The sequence below is a fragment of the Patiria miniata genome, unplaced genomic scaffold (assembly GCF_015706575.1).
Source record: "Patiria miniata isolate m_02_andy unplaced genomic scaffold, ASM1570657v1 HiC_scaffold_27, whole genome shotgun sequence".
In the NCBI taxonomy this organism is placed as follows: domain Eukaryota; kingdom Metazoa; phylum Echinodermata; class Asteroidea; order Valvatida; family Asterinidae; genus Patiria; species Patiria miniata.
Window position 1 is genome coordinate 3,631,184 of NW_024037066.1, and position 14,055 is coordinate 3,645,238.

Genomic DNA, 14,055 nt, shown 5'->3' on the forward strand with positions numbered 1-14,055 from the left:
CAGTAATACTTTCGAATGTTAAAGATCCCGGTTTACACAAAATTCTGGCCTATAGAACCAATTATATTGTTGAAAATAGAGCATACCGGTATGCCCTACTCACGAACAAACAAACAAACACCCCAACAAACAAACAAACAAACAAACAAACGAAGAAGCCAATCTGAAGAAAGTGACGATGTTTATTCACTTTATTTCGAACCGTATTGGATTGTCTTTTATACAATTTTTGTAATAATTGTGGATAATTGCTGAGGGTATCAACCAATTAGCAGTGAATATAGACTCACGTGATTATAAATCATCCAATTGAAAACCATTTTGTTTTTCATATATAATTATGAAGGATTCATCAAGTTTATTTTTAGTTTCTTGTCAGTTTCATCTCCAGAGTAGGAAGCAGAGACTTTTGTCAAGTTGACGGAAAAGCCTGCAAAGGCTAAACTTGTACAAGCCCACCAATCAATTTTTTTTCGTTTGTTCGAAACATTTTTTGCCTAAACATTTAATTAAAAACGTGTTGGTCAAAACGCAGTAATGAAGATATATCGTCTTGAAATACCACTTCGAACTATAGTAATTTGACTTCAAACATCAACATTTTATTCAAAGAAATTAAGGTAGAAAAAGAAAGGACAAAATCTGAACTTCAGAACCTCGCATATATCATTGCGTCTACTCTAAAAGGATATTGGACATGCATGTCAACTGAAAACGGACGTCCATGTTTTCTTTAGGTTTGTTTATTTGTTCTATTGACTTGGCCCATATAACATCAATATAACTTTGGCAGGGGGTTCAAATGCACTGTTGCGTTGTTTGTCTGGATACTCGCACCATCGCGTGGTCCGATGTCAAACCACTTCAAGTCGACGATCCGAGTTCTATCTTTCCCAGAGACGGGAAGCGAGTTATTGGAATAAGCCTACCGCGATGAATGCATCTGAAATAACCTCGGTAAATCCACGAATTCGGTATAATTCTCTGTAAAACAGGGAGCACTTTTATTCTAAGATTATCGAAGCCAGTGTCTAAGAAGTTGACTATGGAGCCAATGAGTTGCAGCCACCTTGGGTACTTGACGCTCCTGTTGTTTGTGTTTCTCAGCCCCCACCCTGGGCGTTCCACCACGGTCAAGAGTAACCACGTCCCCTTACAAGCTACCCTAGAGATTCAGGGTGTGTCTGAAGGGTCCCGCCCAGCGTTTGCCAAGCCTCGTCCCATGGGAACCACTCTTACTTTCGTCTTGGATATCTCCGACTCCATGTACGATGATTGGGAGCAAGTACTGAAAGGAGCCAAGGAGATCTTAACGACAGTGCTTGCTAGCAGGGACAAGACTATCTATAACTTTGGTCTGGTGCCCTTTTTCGATCCAGGTAAGTGTAAGCTAAGAAGGGAATGGTAGGTACATGTTGCGCCCTACCATCTTTGAAAAAAATAATTTAGGGTTACACAAAAAATTGTCTCCATGCACACCCCCCTTGACAGTCCACTTTAATTTCCCGACCTCCCTTCCGCGAAAGCTCGCCGTACGTGCAACTTTTTGTGTTTCACCACTTGTGCAACTTTTGGGGCAGATTTGAATGGAAGGGGCGGAGTGTGGTTCTCAACTCAATGTTTTTTGTCTGTGATGGATTTGTTTAGCTGATCATACGTTATGACAAAAAGAAACGTCACCAAAGGCTCAGTCACACCATGGAGGAATGTGTTTTTATTCCTCCATGGTCACACCACCGATCGAACTCACGTCCGCGCATGCGTAAATTCGCGTAAACAAATCCGTCACGAAGAATTTTCGGCAATACACCGGAACCTAATTTGTTTACATCATTTTTACTTTTATTACGATTAATGTCAATTTTTAATTATCTTCAACCACCAAATGACATTCAATACTTTGCATGCCGTGCTCATGCATATCTATGTTGTCAATTTCTTTTCCTTTCGTAATCGCAGTTTTGAAGTAGGCCCTGCTGTCTACCTATGGCTATACATGTATTTGTGTATAGTTAATGGGCTAACGCCCAACTTGTGTCCTTTTCTTCTTTATTGTATGTACATGCTAAAGGAATTTCATTTGCCGCATTTTGTTAAATCCCGTTTGTAATATGTTTCCGACAATGAAAGTAAAGTGCAAACTAAGAAGTAAAAGTGCCGAACTACGTGCATAATAACTGTTTAGTTTATTTTAACTAGTGCAGTGCCCGTCTAAAATGTGCATGTTGCCTGTGTTGTGGGTATGGGAGGGCGCCCTTCAACAAAATGATTTGACGATACGGCGTGCGCGGTATGTTACGTATATTACACTACTTTCTAACACTTTGTGGTTTTCGTCACGTGTGTTTTAACTGTTCCTCGCCTTTTCCAATTGCTCATTTTAATAAATCGTGTGTGTATCTCACCTGCTCGCACACACAAGTCATTGATTCTGGCTGGCCATGTAGACAGCTTTATTGTTTCCTCCACGACCACTTCCTTTCTATTTACTGGTGGAGTCGCGAGGACTGGTTACAATTCAGCGAGCACGAGCTGTTCGGTCAGTCGGAAGTCGCGCTGTTCTTGACGGGGGGCTGACGTGGTGTCACCCGCTGAACTCCTCAAGGGATTCCAGTCAGTTAAAAACGGACTCTTTCAACTTTGTCCTTCAGTTGTAAGCAGGCAAGAAGACGACGGTGTGGACTCATAAACTCCTCTGCTGAATGCTGCTAGTAGTAGTACAACTGATTTGTTGATAGGGGGGAAAAGTAGTGAAGTTTAGGAAGACTTTTCGCCGAGTTGGTTGTGTGTGTTTTGGAACGATTTTCGAGTGAGGTTTCCTTAGTTTCAACAAGTTGAAGCTTATGACCGAACATCACTGGACGATGTGACACTGCTGGACTAGTCTGTTGATGTGATTGTTGTGACAGAAACAATCTGTATTTTTTTTTCACGAGGATTTGGGGTGTTTTTTTGAACGCCACTTGTGAAGTCTTCACTTTTTTTGAGAGGGCAACCAATTTTGGTCCCTCGGAACAACCAGCAAGATGCTGCTTCATTCAACAACTGACTCGTTCTTGAGCAAACTCTCCCCCCTCCTCCTTGTACTTTGCTCCTTGCCCCTGAGTGGGGTCCACTCACAGATACCTGGGTATGAAGTCCCGAGTGTTAGCTATAACTTTGCCGGGGATTTGGGCTTCGCTGCCCCTCAGCCTGCACCCGCCCCCGAATCCGAAGAAACTGCCCCGCCTCCAAATTCTGGCTCGTCACTAACTTTCGTCTTTGACAGTACTGGCTCAATGTTTGACGATTTAGTCCAAGTTATAGATGGAGCTGAAAATATTTTGAACACGGCTATGTCTAGGAGGGAACAACCACTGAGGAATTTTGGACTTGTGCCATTCCACGATCCTGGTAAGCAACACAAATGAATTAAAAAGCGTGTTTGTATTTTTTTTTTATTGAACTTTAATCATGTTAATTGCCACAGACATGGTTTTAATGAATTTACTATTGATCGTGTGATGTTTTAATGAATTTGCTATTGATCATGTGATATTTTTATTTTGTTCATACTATTCAGTACTTTTTCTTGTCTTAAAAATCTAGTATTTTTTAGTAAAAGAAAAGACAAAAAAGTTATCTTAAACATGTTAAAAAAGGAAGGTTTTCTTATGATGGTTAACACAAATAACAAAAAGCTAAATATTTCATCTAGTGTTCATAAGGCTGTATTTTTTCACAGTCTGCCAGTTGTTTCATTCAGTTAATTTTCTCCCAAAGAACAATAGATTTTGTGTCTTGCTCAACTGTACGAAACCACGGCATTGGCCTATTCCCACTTCAATTGATAGAAACCGAGAATATCATGAAATATGATGTTGAACATGTTCAAATTCCCCTGAGTAAAAACATGATAAATGTCAACGCCTCAAAACACAACCAACTACATCAAGTAAGGGTGTCCATTTCCCATTTTATGTCCGGCAGCAAGTGATTTACAGCAAATGTAAATTCTGCACATGTGGCAGGGTAAAGATTGAACGGAAACAGCTGCAGTTGCCCAATTCCCAAACTTTTCAACTCCCTTGCCCCTAAAAGGTGGGCGTGGACATCCGGGAATTTGTTTGTTACATTGGCTTACCTAGCTCCCAGACCTATGTTCTTGACTTGATGGTTCTTGAGTCTGGAGTGCTGAATGGTAACACATACCGTAGCAACAAAACTGGTGTGCAAATAAAATGATGTTTTCATCGGATGACGTCACTCCACCCTGATCTACAGAAGTACATGTACGCTGTTCAAGTTTTTCCAGGGAACGATTTCCATATAAGAAGTTCACTAATTTTCCTCTGTATTGACTAACAAGCCCCCAGATAGCAATTTCATGTCATCAAAGTCAATTTGAGCAGTGAGAAAATACAAGCATTTTCTTAGAAAACACTTCGAATTTTTCAGTCCAATCTCATAGGGTTTGTACACAGGGTGTTAAGTGAACTTCGTATTATGGAAATCTTTCCTTTTCCAGTTGTAATCACGATGTAAAGCATGCGGGCCTACTCTTGTTTTAAATATGAAAATGATGTTCCCTTTCTTTTGCAACATGAGTAAAATTCTCTCCCCTGCCCAATTTGAAACAAAAACCTGTTGTTTTACACATTTAAAGGCCTATGTATGAAGTCTTACCACCCAGAATTGAATGTAGTTTTGATACTTTTTTTGTGAAAACTCTATTTTGCACAACAATTCTATGCCGTTTCATAGCTGAAATTCCCAAAAGGTTATCTGTTACTCAGTGTTTTGTCTTTAAAGTATATTTCTAAGACATGAAATCTCCAAAGAGTTTTTTTCTGAGCCATGAAATTCCCCCCCCCCAAAAAAAACACACCCCCAAATTAGTGCCTTTTTTTAAGGGACCACCTACATGAAATCCTATACCACGAGTTACAAAAGATGAACAGTAATTCTGGGAGGTACATTTAATAAGATCTACAGGAAGTGAATAGTGACAGGCTAATCCTTACAGTCCTTCAGCTAATCCTATCAAGCTAATCTCATGCCAACAATGGTTTCTGGTTTGGTCCTGGAGTTGTTAACAATTTAGACAATTTGTGAATGGAATGTATTTGGAATCGTTGAAAAGGTTTGTAAAGTTCTATCTTAGTAAGTCAACTTAAACTAAAGGTAGCAGAGCAATGTTCCATTAACAATTTGTCCAAAAATCTTCTTGAAAATTCTGGAGGCTTTACATTGATTTTGTTCAGGAACACCGGACAAGTACAATAGCAGAGTAAAATCTATGAGTATGAGCAAACTCAAGACATAAAGTACCTCAGTCACAAGAGAAAAAAACACAAGGAATTGTAAGGCATTCTCAACCTCCATAAGAATTTTAAAAGATTTATAAATCTAAACCCCCCCCCCACATTTTCTCCTCAATTTGGCACAGATTATCTCCTTAATATGAGTGACACTGGAGATACAATCAAAGTTTTAAATTTAAACCCCTTGAAATTTGTTGTTTTACACTATTACTCTTAGTTAAAGGGAAAATACAACATTTGCAAACATCAAAAAATAAAACTACCAAATCATTTTGAAATACCTTGCTGGACTGTTAGTGAATGACAGTGTAAAGCATCCTGTAAAATCATGGCACCTGGTATACTGTCATTTTCAAGAAAAGTGGTATTTTTGTATCAATTTCCAACGCTGATCGGCCGATCAGCGTTGGAAAAAAACTGGCTTTTTTTCAAATACTGGCCCCAGTTGACCATCGCACTTGTTTGCAATCGATTACACACCTATGAACGGGTACAAGCCAGCTAGACTGGTTCCCTGACCTTACAATTCCCCAATATATGTAAACTGCTCTGTTTCTTCTTAAATGGAGTCAGGGAACCAGACTACAGGAAAATGATTGTTTTTCTTGGTTTTTATAGCATTTTCGAACCCAAAACCTCAAAAAAGTCAGTGTAACTATATTTGCTATATATTTCCAACCCCCCAATTCCATCCATTTCTGAAAATTACAGCAAAAGCAAATGATGTATATTCCCTTTAACATAACAGGCTTACAGTCAGACTGCTCGCCCCCTTTCATCTTAACCTACTCCTTATTTTGCCCAATAAGTCATAAGTACCAGTATTTAGGCAACTTTCCCCGGATACAAACTCTTGTCTAGACAAAATCAAGGCCGTAGTCGAATTTGTGTCCGGATTGTCACATTAGGCTAAACATTTTGGTGAGTCATAATACAGTAACTTTACAGTTTCTTGGTAGCATGGTTTATGCAATTTGTTTTCGGAAATTATACAGAATTTTTAAATAGTCCAGTGGGAATTTAGATCCTTCACGGAACCAATTTTACAGACAGATGGTAATAGTTAAAATAGTCCACAAACTAAAAAAGCCCACGAATTCCTCAACACCCTATTATTTAAAAAAAAATTGACCTCAAGCAGTTTTTCGGTCTCCGCTGCCACCTACATTATAAACTGTTTCCTGAACTATTTATTTTGGTTGTGCTCGGGTCACAGAAATTCTAAGATGTTAACTTGTCAGGCGAGACTAAAGACTTGCTGTTTTTATTCAGCTGGATATCGGAATCAAATACTAAACGGAGTAATAACAAAAAGCCGGTGGAGATATTAACTCGTTCCAGATGGTTTACCTGAGCTCAAGTCGCTGACCTTGTGCCTAATTTTTACCGTTTGAGGTCACTTGAAAGTTGAACCTTTTGCCTTCTTATAATGCCTCATGACTTTGACTTTCTGAAATTGTATCCAAGGATAGTGTAAATGTACATTATGCTCAACTTTTGCACAGCATTGGCACTTGGCAGAAATGCTGTAGACCTTGCGTCCCTGTGCCATTTCAAAAATTAACTCAAACAATATGTAAAACTTATAACTCGTTTTAAAACTTGCTTTGTGTTTTGTCCGCCGAACCTCAGGAATCTTTACTCTGTTCAAACAGGTTGCAATATTTGGATCCTAACTCAGTAAAAAGCCCTTCCCATTGCTAGGCAGGACTAATTCAGGATTTTAAATAATGGTACCTGTGTACATGTAGGTCTTTGGTGTAAGAAAATAAGGCTGCTTGGATTCTTCAGACCTTCTTAAAGGAAATATTCAACATTTGCAAACATCAAAAACAAAAATGCCCAAATATTATGAAATACCTTACTTGACTGTAAGTGAATAATAGTCTCAAGCATCCTGTGAAATCATGGCACCTGGTGTGCTGTCATTTTCAAGAAAAGCGGAATTTTTGTAGTTGTGTCTATTTCCGACGATGGTAAAAAATAGTGACTTTTTCCAAACACTGCCCCCAATTTACCAAATTTAGTTAGTCCTCATTTTGTTTGCAATCGGTTACACATCCGATGCAAGCCAGCTACTCTGGTTCCCTGACCTAACAATTTCCCTTCGTCTAGCATAAATTGCTCGGTTTCGTTTGAAGTAGGGTCAAGGAACCAGACTGCGAGAACAGCATTTTGTTGTTGGTTAGTATTCCAGCATCTGTGCTTGAGAGCCAACTCAATTCCTAAAGCAGGGTTTGAACATCTTTCCTCTGAAGAGAAAATTAAATCCTCGCCACAGAGTTTGAAATTTTTTCTCAATGAAAATGAATTACTTAATTAAACAAATAAACTCTCACAAAATGGAATTAATATTAAATTGACAACCACAGACAGACAGATATCAATCGTGTTAGAACAGACAGTTCAATTTATTTGAAGGAAGCCTTTGAGATAGTGTCTTTCAAATTAATAAGGAAGACCATGAAGACCAACTTGTGAGGAACCTATGTAAATGTTGGTTGTGGGAGCCTAACCATTGGTGGGCTGCATGGTTGATAGCAAGGCCACAGGAACCACCAGACAGAATGGAAACAGTCAGGCCGAGCAGGCAACAGGAAAGACGGTCAACTCTCACAGTCTGTTCACAAGGTCACTGGTGTGTGTGTGGTTAGCTCTGGTGGAGTGAAAGCTTTAGTCTACATGTAGGATTATGCAAGACCATCCCAGGCAAGACCTGAGAATCATCCAGTATCTTCTTGATACAGATTGCATGTCTGTAGGTCTCGTTCAAATTATGTCATTTCCTACAGACCGTCAACATGCATTGGCATTTTGAGCGTCAATTTGCATAACGCGCATCGGCTGCGTCGTATTTCGAACACATTTCGAGCAACTACAACAATGTAGCGCGCGTGTTTGAAGCATTTTCAACACTGTGCAATGCGTGCTTGATTGCGTAAAATACGCAGTTGCAGTTCTTTACAGAGATGGCTGTCATTGAGCGAGCCCTGTGTAGGCCTACTGGGTCAGACAGTCAAAAAATTGAAAAACCAGATTTGGACACAAGATCGAGGCCATTTTCCATATTATTTGATTTTTGTTATCAAGTCCTATTTGTGTTCTAGTGTCTGAAACTTTAAAAGCTGGGGAAACTCAAACTCATTAAAATGCAGGCATGCAACTTTTCCCCGGATCCGCTGATTTCCTCATATTTTTACTTCTCATGAATGCCATTACAAATTGAAAAACACTATACAAAACTACAAAGTCTTGTTTGGTTTGCAATTTCCTCATTTTCCCCCCTAAATTCCCAGTTGCATGTCTGAAATGAATTGATGAATTTCTTCGTAGACGTGTTTTCTTGAGTTTAGGTCTCATTTTGTAAATTTTGTGAGATTTGTTTTTCATGATACTTTTAATTAATCCTTAGGAAATCATTTGAAACTGTTTGCAATGAATAAAAAAATCCACAGAATTGTGATAAATCAGTCACATCATGTAGTACAAAATATGCAAAAAATAATGATGTCCTTCGTGGAAAAACAATGTTCCTATTTTCTATAATCCTGATGTCAAAGCTGACCACTTTTAATATAAACAAGAAAATTGTGTTCCGATTCTTGATTAAATCCAGCCCCAACAAAGTCACAGATCAATCACCATATCACCATATTTGGAGCAACAATTTTCCCTTAATAATCCCGCGAAACCGTAGTCCCCATTGAGCAAGTTACTACCGGAAGTTTAGCCTAGACATCCCCGTTGAGGTTTTCAAACCCAACCTTGACGGCCCGCTGACTGAGACCTAGACCTGTGGACAAATACCATCAGGGGGGCCCAGTCGGATATTTTTGTCTGGCAAGCAGCGAGTATTGACTTGAAGCCGGTGTATCAATAAACCAAATTTATGTCAATTTGGTGGATAAACTCCAATTTTATTGTTACACCTCATGCATGTATTTAAGCCAATATTTGGATTTCATTAGTTAATATTCAGCTTTTGAAGACAAAAAAAAATTTCAGAGAAACTTTTCATCCTTGGGTGCTTCAAAGTTTTTACTTGCCACTCAGTGCGTCAGTTTAACAGCTGAATAGTGTTTAAAAAGAAAACGATTCAACAAATTGCTTTTGAATTTTCTGACAGGGCTGTGTACATACATCATGTTCCTGCTTTTGAGTATACTTTATCAGTGTAATAACCACATAGTTGTCATTATACAATAATTTCCATGGAGTCTTTCCAAACTTTATATCAAGCATACGCCTGAAACAATTGAGAAAGAGCAGTGTGGCTAAGAACAGGTGGTCCTTCATAAATTGCCTGAGAATCATTCTCCCCAGATCAAACATTGGCATGCCACATCACACTGCCAAGGCGGTGTTTACAGGAAGTCAGTCAGTCTCTAGTATGTTTCTTGGCGTCGTTCTTTGATTAATGTTGTAAGGGTAACATTGTGGTCACTAATGGAAACCTTTCCCTTCATGGTTAGAGCACAATTCCGAGGATTTTCTGTACTCGTGTAAAGGGAACATGCTACTATGCTCACGGGCAGGGGTAGATGGGTGTGTTTGAGGGGGCTGTGAACCCCCCCCCCCCTATTAATTGTTTTTGTCGGCATAATCGTCATGGTGTCAGCAAAATCGTGTGTCCGCCAGCAAATGTGCCGGGATAAAGAGTGCCCCTTATTGTCTGATAGTGCCCATGATCGCCCACTTTGAACAGCATACCCAGTGGGAAAATGGTGTGCACCTCCCTCCCCCCCCCCCTACTTTTCAATTTTACGGAGGCCGGTAGACTGGGGTGAAAATTCCTGTCTACCTTTAATTTCAGCAAGGATGGTCTGTTGGCAAATTTGTTGTCACAGCCCAGCCTTCCTCCCCCCTCTGTTCCTCCTCCCCTCCCCCCCCCCCCCCCCCCCCAATTGAAAGTGACCATGCTTTGGAAAATCAGAAATGATTTTAAGCCGGGCCTGGAAGTCTGATAAAAAAAAGTGCCAGCAATTTTCCTTGTAAAAGGATGTTTTGTAAGGAAAAGACATTGTTTGGGAACTATTTCTCTCACACCACGGACAGGACAGTTGAATTTTTTTGGGGGGGAAGGCTCAACTAAGTCGCTGAACACTGATAGTTTTAAGAAAAATGGTATATACTATACACTATAGACTGTACATGTATTGTATTTAGGATTTTTTTAGGACACTGAAGTACATGTCCTAACCCCCCCCCCCCCTGAGTTTTTCTTATTCATCAATTCTCCCCAAAATTATTCCCACATATGTGTTCAATGCAGGGCCTACTATGCACATTCTGGCATCCTTTAGCGTTTGTCATTCTTATCTGACAATTCATACAGAATAATATAGTATTCTGCTGCCCCTGTCGTTTATGTTTATCCCCACACACCTGCACTATTTGTAAAAAAAATATAAAAAAAATTGACTGACAGGCATTGGTCTAAACTACTTCTGAACTTTTGACTTCTAACTTTGACAAGAATCCAACGTGACTGTCTGAAATGGGGTTGTAACGTTTAAAACTCTATCAAAGACTGTTTATACAAGGTACATGACGTCCCCAGGGGGAAGTTGAAACATGAGTTGACCTTGGTTGACCTCCCATCTGACCCCAGAGGTCACGCACTTGATCCCCGCCAACTGTTGTGATGTAGGGTGCAGTTTGGGGCAGAATTACCAGGATAGATTGTGCACAAGGTTTTTTTTTTTTTTGGAAAAAGCCAAGTTCTGAAGCTTTTACGATGCAAGGTTTTCATTTGTGAAACTAGTTTTGGACTAGATTTGGACTTTTTGGCTTGACGTGTAATAATTCCAAAACATGTTACCATTTTGTCTTTGATAATTAGTGGCTTTTTACATGTAATTGTGCAAACTCATGGTATAAATTCCATTTCAAGTTTAGGATGAATCATTGTGACAACCAGAAGGGAGATTACCTCATTTTCCTCCTTCACTAGGTCATTTGTGGTTTGTTTTAATCACTCAACATCACAATTGTTCACAGAAAAAACCCACTGATTTATATGCTGTGTAAATCCAGATTCCAAGGTTTCAAGTTATATTTTGAGGTTTTAAGTTGTTCACATGGTGATTGTTACTGTGTTTGTAACACATCTTTTTGGACGGCCTGCTTGAATTCGACACCAGTGCCAAAGTGCCACAATTGAACAATCAGTAAACAGGTTGTTTTTCAATTAACCGACAATTTGGACCTGTTAAAGCCTCTACAATTCTGCCCCCCCCCCTCCCAATCACCGTTTTCCCTTCCTGTTTACAGAGTTGTATAAAGACCTACAAAGCCAGTTTGCTAATAGAATTTAAGGGTTTTGTCCTCCTGTAAAGACCCTCAAATTACCCAAGATGTTGACAACCATCAGTTTTCCATTTTCTTCCTGGGCCTTTACCCCACCCCTTCAAGAGCTTCCCATTGTGTTACCCCTCATCTCTCCACAGTGGCTAACATTCCTGCCTCATTGTACTGGATCCTTTCTAGTGTCCACAAATAAGGCAGTTTTACAATGGCCCATTGGAGGATATGTTTGTTTTCTCAAAGTGGAACCCCCACTGTTGTTTATTTGGATGGATTGTAAGGGGCTCTTCTTTTGTAGGACTTCTTCTCTTCTTTTTTTTCGGTGTGGTTATTTGAGAAGAATCTTATGAAATCTCCGTTCATTGCCCTGATTGGGCGAGACAGTGCGCTGATGGCCAAGAAAAAGACATTCCTTCCCTTTTTTGTGGTTTAGTGCTCGTAGGGTTTGAACAAAACCTGCATTCAGGAACATTATGTTTGTTGAAATTTTTGCGCAAGATTTTTTTTGGGTGGGGAACATTTTTGTTATCTGAACTGATTTCACAATGTGTCTTGTTTTGAACAGCCTCTTTTTTGTGAGTTAAATTGGCAATGATGTTGCCTACAAAACTGAGTGGCATTTCTACGTACCACACATTCTATGTGCCTACTGCATAAGACTTCCAGTTTCTACTTTTAGTAGTTTTTTTGGCCATTTTGATTGAATAGCAATTAAAGACTACAAGAAATTCCAGGTAAAAAGCACAAACTGGACAAGACACGGAAGAATCAAAGAATTATGATTTATAAAGACTTGCATTTTTTAGACCAAATCTCTGTACAGGCCTACATGTTTACTTAGAATGTGCTTGAAAAGCCATTTCCTTTTTGACTATCCCAAAAAAAACACCCGAACTTGGTTGAACTTTCAGTCAGGTCAAACAAAAATTCTGCTCAAATGTTGCACTGCTTAACTGGTTCGACATTTTCATCAATCAATTCTATTCGGAAATAGTAATACTAATAGTGGTCCATATCCTTATCCTTATCAAGGTTTGCATACAACAAAATAATCTAAGGTTCATTCCATTTTTTTTTATTGGACTTGACTTGAACCAGCTAACGTGTAAACATGATCTTGCAATGTTCACAGGGGTGGGTGACAGGTTAAATCGTCAAGCTTTTCCCTGAGTCTTCGGTCGGTGGAGGTGTATACATGTCAGTGTTTCCCATTGTTTTTGTTCACACCGTTTGTTCAAGTTGAACTTGGCCACTGTACACAGCCTGATGGTCGTCGTAGCGCTCCATGACGAAGCCTCGGGGTGTTGCAAAATACAAAGTCACAGTGAGAAGCATTGTACAAATATTATACAAATGACGCTCAAGAATCAGTATTTGTGGTGTTTGACTAAATTGTAAAATTTGGCCGATATATTTTGTCTTTTTAGTGCTTTTCGGCTAAAAAGAAATCCCATTATCAAATGGTTAATGGGCAGGATGGCAAAAATTGCTGAGTCCTCATCACCTGCAGTGCCAGCCTAGCTCTCTCTCTGCTGGATGTGATTTAGTGAGGTTGTAAATTAGGCAAATGTTTATCTTGAAATAAAAAAAGACCTGTTGCATACATACATTGTGTGTACTAGCTACAATTTGACATAAGCCCTGTTTGCATTGGACAATGGAGCTATTATTGGACTAATTGTTTTAAACAGGTGTACTCTTATTGATTGTTAACATTCCATTGTGGTTATTTTACCGTGAGTCCTCACTTGGATTACTCAGGGCCAACGGAAAGTTCTTGGCCACGTACGTGTAAACCATTCATGAAAATGTGTGTTTTACATTGCAGCGGCTGTCCGCGACTTGGTTGGCAAGGCCGTTAAACTTCCCGCTGCAGAGGGAACTAACAACCAACGATCGACAAATTTGAAAAGTTTACTGGCTGTCCGCACTAAATTTATCGGCTGTCAGCACTGGACTTAATTTGGTCAAGTTGACAACATTGTCCGTAGGATTTACCAAAAAAAGTCCAATGCGGACACGGCTTAAGCAAATAATAATGGTAAATTTCTATCATGCCAGACAATTTAATTGAAGCCCCTTCGTAATTCAAATATCACAGAATTTAGGATGTACATGTAATACTTTATCCAGTAGTAAAAGTGTGGGGAATTAATTAATGTGTGGGTGCTCATGACGATGACGTATCCGCACAAACCATTTAAACGATTAATTTGCAACCAGCGGAAACATGGATGTAACACAACATTTATTCCCAGAACTGTTTTCAACAGAGATGCAGTTTGAACACCTCCAACCTAACCGCAACACGTTTCAGCAACATGAGGTATTTCCATTGACTGATCTGGATATCAAATATGGAAGTCTCAGAGGAAGGTCGTGAAATTGCTCCCAAATTAAATGTCACCCTTTTTTTTTCCTCTGGAAATGGTCCCCAGACAATCGG

The 14,055-nt window shown here is 39.5% G+C and overlaps 1 protein-coding gene across 2 annotated transcripts in view; it reads left to right on the forward strand.

Annotated features, from left to right (window-relative positions):
- Nucleotides 1–2,292: 2,292 nt before the first annotated feature.
- The window catches only part of LOC119734505 (hemicentin-1-like), a 97,574-nt gene continuing 85,811 nt past the window's right edge, over nt 2,293–14,055 (forward strand). For both annotated transcript variants that reach the window (XM_038208038.1, XM_038208039.1), the window contains exon 1: nt 2,293–3,393. In XM_038208038.1, the coding sequence (XP_038063966.1) occupies nt 3,027–3,393 (367 nt within the window). In that variant the 5' untranslated portion in view covers nt 2,293–3,026. The remainder of the gene's footprint in view (nt 3,394–14,055) is intronic.